The 18076-nt window shown below is 37.3% G+C and overlaps 1 protein-coding gene across 1 annotated transcript in view; it reads left to right on the top strand.

Moving 5' to 3' along the window:
- The window catches only part of LOC124282423 (dmX-like protein 2), a 119607-nt gene that overhangs the window by 88493 nt on the left and 13038 nt on the right, over positions 1–18076 (top strand). Inside the window, 7 exon segments of the mRNA XM_046718414.1 lie at positions 6083–6278; positions 6977–7100; positions 8117–8227; positions 9625–9687; positions 13940–14064; positions 14682–14856; positions 16636–16653. Coding sequence (XP_046574370.1) covers positions 6083–6278; positions 6977–7100; positions 8117–8227; positions 9625–9687; positions 13940–14064; positions 14682–14856; positions 16636–16653 — 812 coding nt within the window.

Genomic DNA, 18076 nt, shown 5'->3' with positions numbered 1-18076 from the left:
ATTGCCATCAAACTTGAAATTAAAGAAATCTACATTAAAATGTAACAAATCTCGTAGGTTTTTCAGAACAAACAGAAAATGTGAATTGATGTTGTTCCTGGTATACATTGCAAATGCGTGAGAAATAATGATTCCAAAACCTGATGTGTAACTACTGATGTACAGAAGAACAGGTAGCTGCAGTATATTTAGGTTTGCGCTGGGAATATCCGGATTAGGATTGGTCTTCAGTTACCCATGCTAGTCGTAAGAGGCAACTTACGGGATCAGCTGGGCAGGCCCGCCGATGCATGTCATTGTATCCCAATTGCATAGATCGATGCTCATGCTGTTGATCACTAGATTGTCTGGTCCAGACTCAATTATTTACGGACCGCCGCCGTATAGCTGGAATACTGCAGAGTGCGGCGTTAAACAGCAAGCCAACCAACCGACAAATATTATGGTTTGAATATGGATATCAGTGCTTAAAATCAAGATGGTTTTGATACTTCTCCTTGTAGTTAATAACCACAATTATCTATTGCTGACCTGTAAAGGGTAGGTTGCCGATCAGGATGCAAACAGTCAGTACCATTGTCTGTCATGGCCCATCTCAGAGTTGGATAATTCATGCATGCTTTCATTAATACAACCAAACAGATAGTAAATAAGGCCAAATTTCTTACCTTTATGTATCTTGATTCATTTGTACTACTGAGAGGGGATATTTCTTTATGAAGAGATGCAAGTTGTTTGGATTTGAACTTCTCTGTGTCCATGTTTCCATGCTACCTCATGCGAAGTGAAATGAAATCAAAGAATAAGCAGTTTTCAAGTGTATTGTTGTGTTTTGTTGGACAAGAAGTAACGAAGAGTCTTCAATCATATGTCTTGCCCTTTTGTGTCAAATCTTCATATTCTTTGTAATTGTCTTGATAGTTTGAAAGGAATCTTAAAGGGACCTACCCATCCCTGAAATTGAAAAGTACTGTTCATTTAGGTAGCTGATAAAGAACACAAATAAATGTATCCTTTAAAAATCCAAATTTGATGATTCGGAGGACTCTGCTCCTTTGTTTATGTAATAAAAAAGACAGAATTGTCTTAGTTTAGTTTTCGTAACAAGCTAAAAAGAATTTGAAATCTCTGTCAGTTTCTGTATGTCTTTTGCATTTGATGGCAAAGGTTGATCAATTGGCCTTCTATGATAGGACCTGAGGTGTTCTCACCCAGTAGGTCTTGTAGGACTAGTTGTAGTACCACTGTGAAGTAACAGGAGCTGAGGTCTGTTTGGAACTGAGATACTCCGACCCTGTAGGTAATGTAGGACCAGCTTTAATACCACTGTGAATTGACAGGAACTGAGATACTCCGACCCTGTAGGTATTGTAGGACCAGCTTTAATACCACTGTGAATTGACAGGAGCTGAGGTACTCTGACCCAGTAGGTATTGTAGGACCAGCTTTAATACCACTGTGAATTGACAGGAACTGAGATACTCTGACCCTGTAGGTATTGTAGGTCCAGCTTTAATACTGCTGTCAAGTGATAGGAGCTGAGATCTGTTTGGAGCTGAGGTACTCCGACCCAGTAGGTATTGTAGGTCCAGCTTTAATACTGCTGTCAAGTGATAGGAGCTGAGATCTGTTCTGAGCTGAGGTACTCCGACCCAGTAGGTATTGTAGAACCAGCTTTAATACTGCTGTCAAGTGATAGGAGCTGAGATCTGTTTGGAGCTGAGGTACTCCGACCCAGTAGGTATTGTAGAACCAGCTTTAATACTGCTGTCAAGTGATAGGAGCTGAGATCTGTTTGGAGCTGAGGTACTCCGACCCAGTAGGTATTGTAGAACCAGCTTTAATACCGCTATGCTTTTCCTTACTGTGTTGTAATCAGCTTCTGATGTGTGGACACAGAGTGGTAAGGAAGAGGAAGAGGGAGACTGCCACCGTTGTTGTCACTTTTTGTCGTATAATTCTCTGTTTATTTTTCGAGTTCAGTATGAACTACACTATTTACCTGACACAGGGTTGACAATTTTTATTCAACATTTGTGGTGACGGGTGAATATTAATCCTCAATTCTCAGTGTTTTAATGGTAACCTTTTCCTTGTATTTGGCATTTACCCATTCTCAAGTATGATGCATATAACATCTCTATACTTTTATGATAAATATCATGGAACAATCGCCTACAAAACTTTGTTTCGATGTTGATTCAAAAGACATAATTTTTACAACAGTCTTCTAATTTGATTACTTCAAGATTGAAAAGTTATGTTTGAGGGAGTGAAGGGCAATATGTCTTCCTGAAACAAATCTTTAGTGGCTAATGAGTCCTAGGTATTTATTATAAAGGAACAGAGACTTCATGCCAAGGATACTCGATGGTGTTTACATTTTTTTTTAAACAGAGAACTGTACAACATTGTTAGTGGGACTAGATACTGGAGTTTCAAATGCAAGTTTTCCCATTGTAGTGCTATGAGTCTGCAGTATGATAATACAGCACTATTCTGAAAAATAATTCTCTTACTTCACCAAATCTTGTTTTAGCAGTTTTGTTCTTCAGATTCAAAGAAAATGTATCACTGAAAATGTAATTGTTTTGTGGTTTGAAGAAATCTTTTCACAGATTATTTTCATAACAATGCTAACCTGAGCTTGCATTTGATCTTCACAAGGTGGTATTGCAAAACATGACAGATGAATTTAAAATTCATGTTGTAACTTTGAAGGAGCGGGTTTTTCATTTTGGTGAAAGGTTGCAGATCTCTGATAAACAAGGTTATTCTACAACATAATGATATTACTTAAAACATTACTTCAGATTGGTCTTTTGAATAAACAGGACAATATTATTCCTAAACAAAACCATAACTGGATTTCCTAGGAAGAACAGTATTTAACTGTCCAAAGCATAATTCTTGCAAGTATTGCTTTTTTTATGAACAGCTTGGAACACACTGTACCAAACTGCTACAGCTACTAACGTCATAATCCTAAAGGGCCTGTAGCTTAATTGCTTGTTTCTTTGTCTTCATTCATACTAATAATTGTGAGTGTTCCTGGTATGCATTAACACCCCTTGTTTGAATGGCCTCGGTAGAAAGAATAATCCTCTTGATGCTTCTTCAGATTGCTCTGTCATGAAGGAGGGACGATGTGGATCTCCTTTCTTGCCTTTCTGTGTTGGACTAGAACTAGATGATAGACTCACTCACTTTTCAGTCATGAACACTCATGCTGGGGTTGACCTAGCCTTACTGTTTAAAGCTGCGGTCACATCTTACGGTCATGAACGTAGTTGATTGGACTTATCTGAACGTAGTTCACCATAGAGCCACTACGGTGAACTAGATGGAAGTAGGGTGAAGTAGGTTGGAAGTAGTAGTAAACCGTAGTTTTATCATAGTGCCATGTTACCATGGTGTACTTTGGTTAACACAACGGTGCATTAGGGTCAATTACGGTCTACTCAACCACATTCAAACTAAGGTAACAGTAGGGTCTTGGCCTTCAAGCTAACTGTACAGATATGTTGAACATGTTGAAAATCTTTTGGTCTAACCATGGCCAAATAATGGGTTTGCTGAAGTTCAAAGTGCGGTCATAACTACGGTGATCTACATTGAACTATGCTTAAATAAGGTCAAATACTACGTTCATCCGCCACTATGGTCAACTACGTGCCGCCCGCCGGGACAAGTCAGTTTTCATTTCGGGCAATCAAATAATGGTATCTTACTTGTCCGTTGGCTACTAGATAATTTCCACTTATGGTTTCAAACTGCAAATAATCTTTGATTTAATTTCATATCTGCTCAAAATGTAGCTATTAAATTTCGCAATGATAATAAAGTAGAGTTATCTTTCTTTGCTATTTATCACTTTTCAATAAATAGTCCAGTAAACATTAACATCAAATACCATGTTGATTTCTTCTTTCATAATTCCGGGTTCGATTCCCCACATGGGCACAATGTGTTAAGCCCATTTCTGGTGTCCCCCGCCGTGATATTGCTGGAATATTGCTAAAAGCGGCGAAAACTAAACTCAGTCAGTCAGTCAGTCTTTCATAATTACATCATCATATATACAGTATAGTTATTTTTATAAAATCAGGACAAGTGGAAAATTAGTCAGGACAAGTTACTTTCTTAAAGTCACTTGCCCTGTGGCAAGTGGCTTTTTTAAAAAAAATTGAACCCCTGGTGCCTGTCTGTAAGATGTAACCACCGCTTAAGAGTCCTGAGGGCTCTCAGTCCAATTTCTTGGGGTCCTCAGCATGACAGTGGGGGTCCTGGGCTTACTGCTCTACCAACAGTGAACTAAATACAGACCATTTGTGAAGTAGGACACTAACTTCACTTTTCAAACTTAGTGATCGTGTGAAGAAAATTGGACATGGACATAAACTTTAAATATACATGTACTGAGATGGCTAAATTTATTTTTTTAATGATTCAAACAAACCTACTTTTTGTCCTCCAAAAGTCACACAGTGCCCCAAAATGCCTCTGTCTACGATGCACTATTTTGTATCAAGTAAAATCTTGACCATGGTTCCTTGGATGTAACCAATATTGTCCAACAAACTTTTTATGTGAACAAGTCGAGGTCTTATTCTGTAATTCTGAGGGTAAAAGCCAATCTGGTCTTGCAGGAATTTCAGAAAACTTCACCAAATGTGTTGTGATGGTTGATCTGGTATAAGATCACCAGGCCAAACAAACGTTTCATAAAATCTTTATGGCTATTTAAAATAGTTCAATGTTATAAACAAAAAGTATTAAACATAATTGTTCACGAAGTCCTAAGGTAACCAGCCATATTTCTTGTACATATCTGTTACACACAGTTTAACCTAGTGCATAGTACTGTTATCTGAAGTGTCCTATTCTTGAGGAGGTTTCTTGTTTGATGACATATAATAATGGTTCAAAAACATTTTAGTCAGCTGGAAAGAGACATAGCTCTCAGCATCATTTTCAGTACATTAGTATTTTTTTCTCTGTGTTCACTAGATTCAACACAGATTTACTATCCTCTGGTGTTGGTCAAGTGGCTATAGTCACAGACAGGATTGTTGAACGGACATTTTAATAGGATGGTTATTAAGCTTGATATTTTTTAAATGATTTTTGTAATGGAAATTTGTGTATTTGTTTTGCTGAGGGTTTGGAAGTGCACATGCATTAATGCACAAATAATATAGTGCACATGTCGTATTTAGTATGCTACACCTCATCACTGGAAGAGGGCATGCAAATGTGTACCCAATAATCTGTAACATATCGTGATTTCAGAAATATATTGATTTCAAAATATCTCATGTTCTAAATGTTGATGTAATACCAATTGTTTAAATCCCTTGCAACTTAATCTTTGCATCTGAATTATATTTATGAAAATATTGTCATCACTTTTTCTCTACCAAGCCTCTTTTGTTTTTTTCTTTATTCAGTCTTCAGTTTCCTGTATCTAAGATCCTTGATAGATCCAAATATACAGTAGAATCATAGCATGTAAATTGGTGACATTTGGGCTGCAGAAGTGATTAAAAGAGTTATTCTGTGATAAATATGTATAATAAGTTAAAGTTGCATGTAATAATATGATCAAAGGTAATGCTTCACAGCATTCTTGTGTTAGGATTAACAAGTGATATGTAGGAATAGCAAAATCTCATATCAATCTTTCCCCAGATCGTTGTTGTCAGACCTGGAGGTTTAAAGTAAAATTCCTCTGTTTTCTTTGACATGTTTTAACTTGTTAATCTGTGACGAGACACTCAGATGTCTGTGAGATCATGTATTGTTTAGTTTTGTGCATTGAAAACTAAACAGAATTTAACATTAGCACTATTGATGTTCTGCTTTCAGAATTTTAGTAAAAGAATTATCTTTCCGTGTCGAAACTTTGTTGCAATGACTGCAGTTTGGCAGTGGGAATTTGAGTACATTTCCTGCTCACATAAATAAAAAAAATAGCTAAAAAGCCAGATGATCTTGACAAAGAGCTTCTGATGAGAGCCATTATTTGTGTTTCATGGCCTTACTGTGCTGGACTTGAATGTGGCCATGTTGTTGTCCACAGAGTTGCCCAACTGCTCCCCGCTTCTCCATGCTGTCATGAAGACCCTGGAACAGTGGGATGAGTTCCTCTTGGGCCGCCTCGAGTTGTTCTCAGGGCCCCCTGACAACTACATCCCCGGCCTCTACCTGGACGTCATCGGTGGAGTGCCGCACTCCAAGGTCCAGGCACTCCTTGACCCTGCCAACACTCCCTTTGTGTATGTATCATTCACTGACACTCTTACTTGTTCTTACTCATTGGCTTGTTCCCTTGATTTGAATTTCCTTAAGCGATTGAATGTCACCAGAATAGGATGAGTACAGGGTTTGAAGTTAACATCAGTTACTTGGTCAGAGACTTGAAAAAGATATCAAGACTGGCAAGTAATATTTCTGTATGCATTACCACTTTTACTGTTTGGTTTATGGAAACTCTGCTTCAGATCATTTTGTATACAAAAAATTAATATAATAATTTTGTAACCAGGGATAATGTAATGCTTTGAAGATCAATCAGTTTGTGTTTTGGATAGCATAACCATGAGATGTTTATGATGCTGATGGACCAAGGATCCAAGCACTTTTTTATTGAGATCCATGACCAGAGTATCCTTGCAAAGCTAAGGACTGCAACTCTGTACAGGCAATTGCTGTGCCCCAAGACCACACAGACTTGTATGAGGGCAGTAGGGTTAGCCAAGTGGAACAGCCTCCCTTTCTTGTGAAAGACCTGGATCAGATTCGCTTTCATGGCTTTACAGATATTGTAACACAATGAAAGATATGAACTGGATAATAACTCCCACGTAACTAAACTGAAATTTGTACATTTCTCCTGGAAGTTACTTAATGTTTAAGATTTTTACAGTAATATGACTGATTGATAACTTTCTGTTTATTTCTGTCCCTGTTGCAGTGCCGGACCGGCAACTCTGCCAATAAAGCGGCTTTGGTTCCAGTTGGTGAGGCAAGACTACTTAAAGGATATCTTCCTCCGTTACATCTACCGCAGGAAGAAGAATATTGTCGACAGTGAAGTGGTAGGTTTGGGATTGTAATTGCCATCTACTCTGGCAGAACTTAATATGTTCCATCTTCAGGTGTCTTGTTGACTTATGTGACTTATCTCTGGCAGACCTATTAACTTTTCAATTATAATTTCTAGCTATCTTTAATGAATGTAATTTTTTATATACTTCATATTTCCATTAACGACAAGATCTACCTTAAGCTTGACAGATTTCCACCTTTTTTCTAAGTAAATTCATTTTAGTTGAACTTGATTTGTGTGAAGTGTAGATTTGGTCTACCTATATGTTTAGAGGGAAATATTCAAAATGTACATAATGTTTGCAGCATACCATTGGGAGATAATATGAGGCAGATGCTAAAATCACAACTTTTTGGACTGATTTACATAAGAAATGTGTTAAAACTTTGCTTGGCCAGCATGTGTTGAAAAGTAAACAGACATTATAAATTTATGTAATCACTGCAGCTAAATAAGAACTGAATTCTGTAACCATTACATGGTTTTATTGATTGTACATATTCATACATGGCCTAACTGAGCGGAGTTGCCTCCCTTAGTGAAAAGGATCCAAGGTCTGCATCACTTCAGGCTGTCTTACCACATTAAACTGACATGCTATGATATTGAAATACTGTTAAAAGATGCTTATCTTGTGGAGATTCTGCAGTAATCTCTGCTGATCATTAGAGGTGACCAAATAGACCAAAGCTATCCTAGCACTACGACTGTCGTATCTCCCATACTATAACAAAGAATTACGACAGTCGTAGCGCTAGGATAGCTTTGTGAAGCAGGACCCTAGTGGCCTACATTGGTGACTTGGTTGATTGCACCCCAACAGCCTGGATCGTTGCTCCCAATATTGATCACTGGATTGTCTGGTTCAGAGTCATTTCTGTACAGACTGCTGTCATATTGCTGAAATATTGCTCATATATTGGGTCGTTACACAACAATCAAACAAACAATTAGAGGAGCTTAAAACACTACATACAACTCAGGCAGTGTCTTTCCTATTATCAGGATTCCATGAGAACAACCAGCACAGAACAAAACGACACCTTGAGGGCTCCAGACCCCATGAAGATCATACACAAGGAACAGGACATCATCACAGCATTTGCCAATAACCAGGTAACTGTGTTCACTTAACACACGGCACAGCTCAAGAGATGAATACTGACTTACTAAAATTCAGTTTTGTTATAAGGGTTATGCTCCTCGTTTCATTGTTGTGTTTGAAGGTAAATTTGTTGTCGGTTTTCCTTAGGTATGTTTTCTCTTTTTAGTTACAATATGAACATTTTCAACATTGATCATTTACTTGCTGTATTACAGCTCTAGGTTGAAATGGGAACCACATGTTGACGTTAACAAAATTAAATGTCAAGTCTTGGTTTGTGTTAAACATTTTGGAGAGGTTTGTGATTGCAATGAAGGGAAATGAAGAAATTGTTTTCAAAGCAAAGTACTGGTCACCATATGCTCCAGATGAAGACATCCTTTTACAATATATGATAACATTGTCCTTGATGGAAGAGGTGAACCATCTATGGTGGCCTTATATGATGTCCAGGTTCATTCTTCTCCCGTTTCTGCCCCAAATCTTCTCCTTCACATATAATAGTTTAGTTGACAAAGTAAACTTCATGTGGCCTTCATGTGTCAAAATCAGTATTTGAAATAATCAGTTCCTACTTTTGTATCCTTACCATCATAATTCCTTTCGCAGTGGTACAGTTGTTTGTGAAAGTTTAAGAGATCTTTGTTATGATTTGAAACCTCTGATTAACCACACTGATTGAAGTATACATTGATTCTGCAGTGCCTTTCCTGCATACGATTCTTTAACTTGATCCTGATTTGTTCATTTGAAGAATTTACTTTTATGGTTAATACTATCATAACCTATTATTATTATTATTTGAGCTTGCAAAATATACATGTTGTCTTTTCTATATTTCTTAAATTTCTTATTTTAGAGGGATGGATCTTTACTTCAGTTTGTTTTTAAATCCATTTCTAAAGTATACCCTACAGGTTATTTCATTTTTTTAAATTCCTTTTTAACTTGAAACAACCCAGAAAAAGTATGTAGAATCAGCAATTTTGTTTGAATGTTTTTTAAGATGTTACAGAGTAATAATACATAATAATTACCTGTATTGCATATTCTTTCTCAGAAATTGAATGACCTCCTGTGATTCACTGGTCCAATTTGCCATGGTATTGCGTCGCTATTTCCATCAGATACAGACTATCACTCATGTTACGACTTCCAAGTTAATTCTCGTTAATGTCAAAACAACTAACCATGCTCTTTTGTAGAATACCCAGACGTAAAATGGGTCATTAAAGACGAATCGTGAATTATTTGTTTGGAACTTTAACCCATTTCCGATTTCTTGTAGAGATGCTTTGATTGTTTTGTGTATGTGTAGGGTAAACCTGTGTACCCAGTGGGCCTAGAGTCATGCACTAGGGTTATAGTAAGTACGCTAGTCTCAGTTCCTCCCTGGTTGTTTGTGTAGAGTTCTTCCGGCTGGGCAATCTATCCGGGATTCGGGGGCTCTACCAGGAATTCTTTGACATTGGTCAGTAGGAATGATCTCCCCTTGCTAACCTTTAGCACTTGCAGTAATGTAAGACAGTTTTAATCATTTTAATCCATTTGATTTCCTCTCTGTGTCACTAACACCTTTTTTGTATTTATTTTGTTGTGGTAGTAGCCAGTTGCTTTGGATGTACGTCTCATATATTATAGATTGCAGATTGCAGAAGTTAGCCTTCACAGCAAGATGTTGACATGCTGAAGTGTTCAATATTTTTTCTTGGTTTTATTTCCATAAATCATTGTTTTTTCCCCCTGCATGTTTGTGTGTCACTTATGTAATATAAACTCTGAATTTGGTGTCAGTGCATGACTTGTTTGTTGTGGGCTACTTCCCATGATCCTTATCTGACATCATATATGTAAGGTAAGATGTAGTCCCAGATCCACAGATAAATCGTGCCTAGTTACCTCCCTTAGCCTTGCCAGGATCTGCTGTTCGTGGATTCAATTCCCAGATTTCATCTGTTAGTGCCTTATCCGACCTAGTGGAAACGTCAAGAATCTGTCTCTTTCACCAACATTATGTGATATAATTGAACTATGTTGTGTTAGGGTAACTGAATGACTTATTGCATGAGTTATCTACCTTTGCTATGTACTATCTACATTTGATACTTCAGTTCAGTTTGTTTAGTTGATTGCAATGAAATCACGATCCTGCTTTTTCAGCTTGCTGTACTGACAATATAGATGGTCTCGTGTTATTTCTTGCTGCTGCTTCAGGATGCTCAGTAGTTGGACACAGATGTGTTAGCGTCAGAATGAAAACTATCTCTTATGTTTTGCTGATAAACATGGTACTTTGAATTCACCTAACATTATATCCTGGGAGAGGTATACCATACAGAAACATTCAGGTGGAAATATTAATATAGGGTCCAATGGTAACATGCTTCTAGGATCAAAAGACATTCCCTCACTGATGATGAACTAATTTAGACTTCAACTTGGTTTTTGAATCTCAATTGTGGAAAAATTTCCCTTTTTAGGGTGATATATTTTGCAGTGTTATCAGTATGTGTACTTTGAAAGTTCTTTGAATGGAAGATTTTTTATTGCTGCTGTGTATATATATATACTAGTATATACGTATGTGTGTGTGAGTGTATATACAGTTAAATCCCGATGAGTCGAATGCCGGTGTCTCGAATATTATGCATAACTCGAAGTACCTGTCGGTCCCGACCATTCCCTGTTATAGTTGTCATCATTTGAATACCGGTTACACGTATTCGTCTCATAAATACACACGATGACTCGAGAAGAAAATTTGGTCCCATGAGATTTAAACAACAGCAATCTTGTATACATAAGCCGAAGTCAGTCAATGAGAAGTTGATTGGTTTAGCAAACTGATCCAATTAACAAACCAGCGCGGCTCACACCTTTCCGCCTTAACAGGTGAGTTCAAAAGTCAGATTAATGATTTTACGGAAATCACTGTCTGTGCTCCTATTAGTGATAGGGAAATCGTTAGATAAACAAATGCTTTGGCGGAGGAATTAGGACTGGATCATCTTTTTTTTCTATCCTCATAGACATACCTATGTCTCGAATACATCGATAAGTCGAATTTATTACTTGGTCCCCAGAGATTCGACTCATTGGGGTTTGACTGTATATATATCTAGCTTGCATCTGCAATGTGATTTAGTCAGTTCACGTTTTAATCTGATCTAAATTAGATTGAGAGCTTACAATGCATTTTGCACCATACCAAATAAAGGTCTGTTAACCATGATTAGTGTTGTTAGGAATACCTCATGTCTTGTATTTTTATTATCTAATGGCATTAATATACTGATGCACTGTTGGCTTCTTAAAAAATATTATCGATGTTGCTTACTGTTATGGCTTATCTTACCATAATGTTTGTATATGGTAATAAGTGGTCCATAGGTTTAGCAATCATTTAATGCTAAAGAAATTAAAGACTAACTAATATACTACCCATCAAAAGTTTACACTCACTATATGTTATGTATATATATGTGGTTACATCGAAGATGAATTTCTCCACTAACTTAGGGGAACCAACTGCAAACCTTATGCAGATGAATTGCACGAGGATCATGCATCAAATTGCTGTAAAGCATGTGCAAATATCGTACATGTGAACAGCTGCGTTTTTGTTAAAGTTTTCTTAAGAATTCACAAATTTTCACTGATTTTCATCATTTACTGAACTCATGACAATAATCTTTTTAATGTTACGAATTTGTTTTACAATACATAAGTTCATGTGTAAACAGTACCTTTAAACAGTGTGGAATATTTTGCAAAATCTAGTTTAGAGCAGTTGACTGAAGTAAGTGGCTACATTTACACCAGTGAGTCTAAACTTTTGATGGGTAGTATATGTAACCTTGCCTGTATTTATGCAGTGATAATACTTCAGGTTATGTCGCAATGTCGTAGAATAATCAGAATCATGATGTAATGATAATCATCAATCTGTCTGGAGGGAACTCAGTAACAAAACCGGAGAGGGATGTTTAGCCATGTAGTTCAAGCGTAAACTTGTCATCCTAAAGATCCAAGCTCGCATCAACATGTGGGTACTTGTTAGAAGCCTATTCATGGTGTCTTGGTGTGTCTCTCATTTCTTAAAGAGGCTTTACTCCAGAAATAAAGAAACAGGGCCCTGATTCACAAAGTGTTTGTAGCATTTGCTTTGTTGTAACTGAATAGTTTATCATTGGCTTACAAATATCGCAGTGCAATAACGCTCCATGGATCGGGCCACAGATGAGCTGTAGTGTTCATCTGATCCAATCTTGCTTGGCCTACAGACTGATCTGAGTCAAGTTAGCCCCACATTAAGATATAACAGTGTTAGTATAATTATAATACTTGTGCTAGAGTCAGGTTTGGATGTTACAAAGTTATATATTCATGTGGGACAATTACAGGGATCCATGAGTTTCGAAATCTATGATGTCAGCCGTTCTTCCATCTCTTGAATTTACAACTGGACAATTTCCAAAATGTGTTCAAAGACCACGTTTCCACATACTGGTATTTTATACATACTCCAGCATCATTTGAGGTTTTTCTTTGGTTAGATAATTAATGAATTATAAAGTACTAAAAATTACCAAATTATGATAAAATGAAAGATCTACTTGACATTTCATCGTCACATTATATGTTTGAACACTTGCTTCTTTTTTTTTTAATTCAGTGGCCTGTTCTGAACATGTAGATTTGATTCCACCCAAAAACATGATGTATAGTAGAATCTCTGATGTTTTCAGTCAAGTGCTATTGCGTTGGGAAGAGTTTGAGTGAGTGAGTTTAGTTTTACGCCGCACTCAGCAATATTCCAGCTACTGCAATGGGATTACATCATATCAAATCCACTGTTACACACCGAATTCAACAGGGTGTGAGACAAAGTGTCAGACAAGCTGTCAGTCTTGTTGTGAAGAAATGATTCTAGTATAAATATGACACCCTGAACCTTGCCTGCCTATCAGGATCACTGAGTACGTTTGTTATGTGTTCCAAATATCAAATTACAAACATGATTTTGAGGATCATGAACATTTCAAGAGAATTATCAAGCTAGCGTGTCCATGAAAATTTTCAGTGAGTTTGGGAATTACCTGAAGTGTAATCTAGTCAGACATATCATAAACTTAGCAGTGATTATCATTAAAGTTTGCTGTCTGGTCAGCTATTGGATGAAACCACTAAAGATTTTGAGGTCTGTGACAGATGTATCCTGATGTATTATTTTCTCAGATTAATATGTAACATTATTTGTTTCATTAGAATGTCATGCTGAGGTAATAAGTAACGAAAATTAATTGAAAGGTTTTACTTGAAGTGATGTTTATTCATCAGTGGCAGTGTACACAGTATATTTGTTAGAATTTAGAGTCCAGTTTGAAGATTGCCTTGAAACAATATAAACGATCCAAAGCCTTCTGTAAACCTTGCTTATCCCAGAAAGTAGTCTCTGCTGATACTGTTGTAAGCCTTTGTTAAAGTATAGGAATTATGATTGTCTTAAAGGGTTTCCGATTGTTATGTTTGCAAGGTCATTGACGGATTGTCACCCAGAAGAACATAAGAACCTTCTCAGGTTTTGTAATGATGTAAAAGGAAGTTTGTCAAAAGTTGATAAAATCAAGGTAGCATGTGTAGAAAATGACTGGTCTTAACGACATTGTGGAAGGAGGAGTCATTAGGATTGAGTGTACATGGTCTTCTCTATGTATTTACAGGCCAACCTCAACTGCATTACTCTGTCAACACAGAAGGAGATTGTAGAGCTTGACATCGGCGCAATCCTGCACCCTCCCACATGGCTGGAGGACGAGACTGAGTATGACATCGAGTGTATCCGCAAGTGAGTACCTCATGGGCAGCCATGGTGGAATAGGTCTTCAGGGTCCCATGCTTGTCCTTTTGGGGATTCAGAATTAGAGTAGGTGCCAAGAAACCTAGGCTTGATGTCCTTGTGGGAAATCAGGGTTAAAATATGTGTCTAGAAACCTGGGCTTGATGTCCTTGTGTGGGATTCAGGGTAAAAATAGGTGTCAAGAAATGTAAGCTTGATGTTCTTGGGGGATTCAAGGTTAGAATAGATGTCTAGAAACCAAGGGCTTGATGTCCTTGTTGGGATTCAGGGTACAAATAGGGCCCAGAAACCTAGGCTGTTGATCTGTTGATCAGGCTTATTATCTTGGTTGACCGCCTCTCAGTGTAACCTCATAGTCTGGGAACATTTTTCTCAAGATTTGTATACAGAAAATGTTCAATCAAAAGTGACAAGATCATGGTAATATATTGAAATCATGCCTGTTCACTTATTTCTGTATTTACTGTAAATGTGTTGTGATTGTCAGAAGACATATTATTTCTCCCAAAAATGTTTTTCAAAATGTTAGCTTTCTACAAAAGTTCATGTCTTTTCCTTTTGAACAACTGTGTCGAGTTGCCTGACCAAGGTTGTATGACTTCCAGCCCACACCCCACACCATCTGATGTCCCAGACTTCCTGGTGGTGCAGACCCCACAAGATGGGCCCATGCTCCCCCAGAGTGGCTCTCAAACACCCAGCACTCCTTACTACCCCTCCACCCCAGGCTCCATGTCTGTTGGGACCCCACAGGCCCAGACAGGCCGTGGGTCTAGCGTGGTACGTACTATACTGTGTATTACATCATGGTTTCTCTTGCTTGCAGTCTTATCATGTGCTTTGCTATTTCTCTGCGTATTGTTCACAATCATCTTTACATTTGTGATAATATTTTTAATGATTGAAGGTATTTGTGATGTTCATATATTGTTTGGTGTGTTCTTGTTGAATATTAGAGATGATATTAACATTAGATTCATATTTGTCAGAGCTTTTTCTGTGGAACTATAATTTATACATTTTGATAATGGCTAGTGTTTTTTAAATCTTGATTGATTTGTAAAGGGGGATACAGGTGGCTCAGTTTGCTGTGCTGATGTGGCAGGATCTGCTGATCAGGAGTTCAAATCCTGATTATGATCCTTGGTTTGTCAGTATCACACCCACGCTCTGGGTTCCATGGAAGTGGTAGACACCTATGACATGCCCAACCTCATGCTGTCATCCTCCGGCAAGCTGACACTTCATGATGACTGAAAAACTGTTGAAAGAGGTGTAAGCACAACTTATGCAAACAGCCACACACTCTGTACCTCATTCTGTTCCATGTATAGCACCAAAAGGCTGAGGGATTTATCTAGACGTGCACAGGTCCTATTTTTATGTCTCTAGTCTGCAAGAAATGTCCCTAAATATTTCCAGATTTGAATTTTAAAAAAGCCCTTTTCATGTTCCGAATTTGGTAGAAGTGATTCAAATTTTACTGATAACAAGACCAATTAAGTGGAAGAGATTTTTATAGTTAATTGACATGCGTTACATTGGATTGAATGTTGAAATATCTCTTGACTTTCAGAAAATTAAAATGTATTAGGATAATTCAAATTCTTATAAAAACAAACTTTTCTACCAGGAACGCTTAGTTTTGATCCTAGATAAATACTTGTGGGCTATATGTTTTAGTAATATGAAGATTGGTAACATAGATTGCAGCCATTTTACATGATATCTTTCATATTTTGCTCCCGGTACAGTAGATATTAATCCATTTAGTTTGGTAAGAGGGTAAATATTGTGCCTGTTGTATGAGTCATTTGATCGTGGTCCTTGTGTCAGGATAGAAACATTAGACATTGCCTGCTTATCTCCTTTGCAACTCCCTCTTTTGTTGCGCTTTGACATGAGAATTTCTAGAATGTCCTCAGTCTGAAATATAGCATAAATGATCATGTTCCTTATGTTTCCATGTGATCGAGTGAACTTGGCCAGTTGGCGGACAATATAAAACTAATCAGAATGAACACATTAATGTCAGTCATCACTATTGTTCTCCCAAAATTTGTGTTGACATGAATTTGAGAATTTTGAAAACATAAAGATTTGATTCAGACAAATAAGACGGAATTGCAGTACAGCCAGGCAGGGATCCTAGTAGTTAGTCAAGCTGAAGATTCTGGGTTTTCTAACTGTCCACTTGAGCATAACAATAAAGTTAAAAGTGGCGTTAGAAATCATGCACCCGTCAGGTCCAGACTCAATAACTTACTCACCACCATTGTATAGCTGTAAAATTGCTGATTGTGGTGTTGCACAGCAAGGGTGAAAAAAAGCATTCATTTTTACAGCAAATGTATAAAAATAATGTCTTGTTGCTGACATGGAGTGTCTCTACTTTAGCTGGCAAAGTTCACTGTCCATGCAAGATGAATGCTCTTTCCTTTGTGCATAGTGTTACTAGACTTTTCTGTTGATGTTACCCTCTCTGTATAATGAAGTGAATATTAAATATCCAGTAGAATTACTAGCTGATGCCATACCCCATGCTTTTGTGCCTTACAGAAACCATTTTCAAAACAGGTGAGCCTGTTCCGAGTACTTGACCTTGACCCTGACCCCGATTGCTCTTCTTTCTTTCTCTCTCACTCATATACTACATATCTTTGTGTCTCTGTATGTTGTGGTACTGTGGTCCCCTCTTGCTTAGGATTATCTTGCCATTCTTGTGATAAAGTCTCAATAATCACCAGGACAGAGGTGAAGTCATTTCATAAACACCTGGTTTCATAGCTTCTTCTTTGTGAGGAAGAAGGACACCTGGATAATTCTTTGGAAATTCTCAAAAGCTTTTGTTATTTTTAGTCTATAATCAACATACTGAATGGCTGTGATTAAAATTCAAACCAAGGCTATGTTTTACAAGCAATCTATGCACTTGCTTTTTGAAACAATTTTTTAAGTATGGGCATTGCAACAGTCCTAATACTGACTTGTTGGATAGACATTTCTTAGAAGTTCATTTATAGATAAGAAATTATTAAATATACTGTTATAAAAACATTTCAGTATAGATCCCTATAATGTTGCCAAGCAAGATTGAATAGTACGATTCTAGTACAGTATTATAATTACATATGGTGGGTGAAGGGCGAACAGTAACACGAATTTACTGGTATAATAACAATCACTTAGCTAGCTTGGTGGATCTCTGTTTCAGTAACAAATAGTGGTGATCCGATTAATTGAAATAATCGAAGATTGGTCGCAGTGACTAAACGACCAAGCAATCGATCATGTTTTCTCATAATCGAACACAAACAATTCTGGAACACTTGTTTTGATGAACAATATTTTTCACAAGGTTGGTTTTCTCTGTTACATTTCATAAGCACTATAAGCTTGTTCCAAGTCATGATTGAATTTATCTTAAAGACACCAAGAAATTTATGTTCCTAACATACTAGTCATCCTTTAAAGATGTGAAATTTTGCCCAAACCCCCAAAATAACTACATGTTTTTTTCCTTATTTTTTTTGTGCATTAACAAATTTCATAAATGACGCTAACCAATTATTTTCGATGATTGATCGGTGGTAATGAACCAATCATCAATTGTGAGATTTTTACCAATTCCCAACACTAGTAACAAATCAGGAATGATTTGACTGTCACAAGCTTGATTTACTGTTAAAGTAGTGCAAAGATGGTTTTGTTAAACAGGCCTTGGTGTTGCATTGGTTGGTCACTCATCTTCCCCATCATCAGTTGGCTGCAAATTGCAACAACTGAAAATCATAATCACTCACCAACACTGAAACTGCATAATGACTGTGTAGTCAGTCAACATCAGTATTTGTCTGATGACCTTGGTAGATAGATGGCTAATCCGGTCAGTGACTCACAGGACCACACAGTGCACAACAAGCAGAACTCCTTGGTGTCTCTTCCTCATCTTCTTTTCAGCTGCTTTACAGTAACAGCCTCTTGTACCCTGCTGAACAGT

The sequence above is a fragment of the Haliotis rubra genome, unplaced genomic scaffold (assembly GCF_003918875.1).
Source record: "Haliotis rubra isolate DU_JTF1 unplaced genomic scaffold, ASM391887v1 Scf3, whole genome shotgun sequence".
Taxonomy (NCBI): domain Eukaryota; kingdom Metazoa; phylum Mollusca; class Gastropoda; order Lepetellida; family Haliotidae; genus Haliotis; species Haliotis rubra.
The sequence above is the reverse complement of the archived record's forward strand: the minus strand, read 5'-3'. Positions and strand labels throughout refer to the sequence as shown.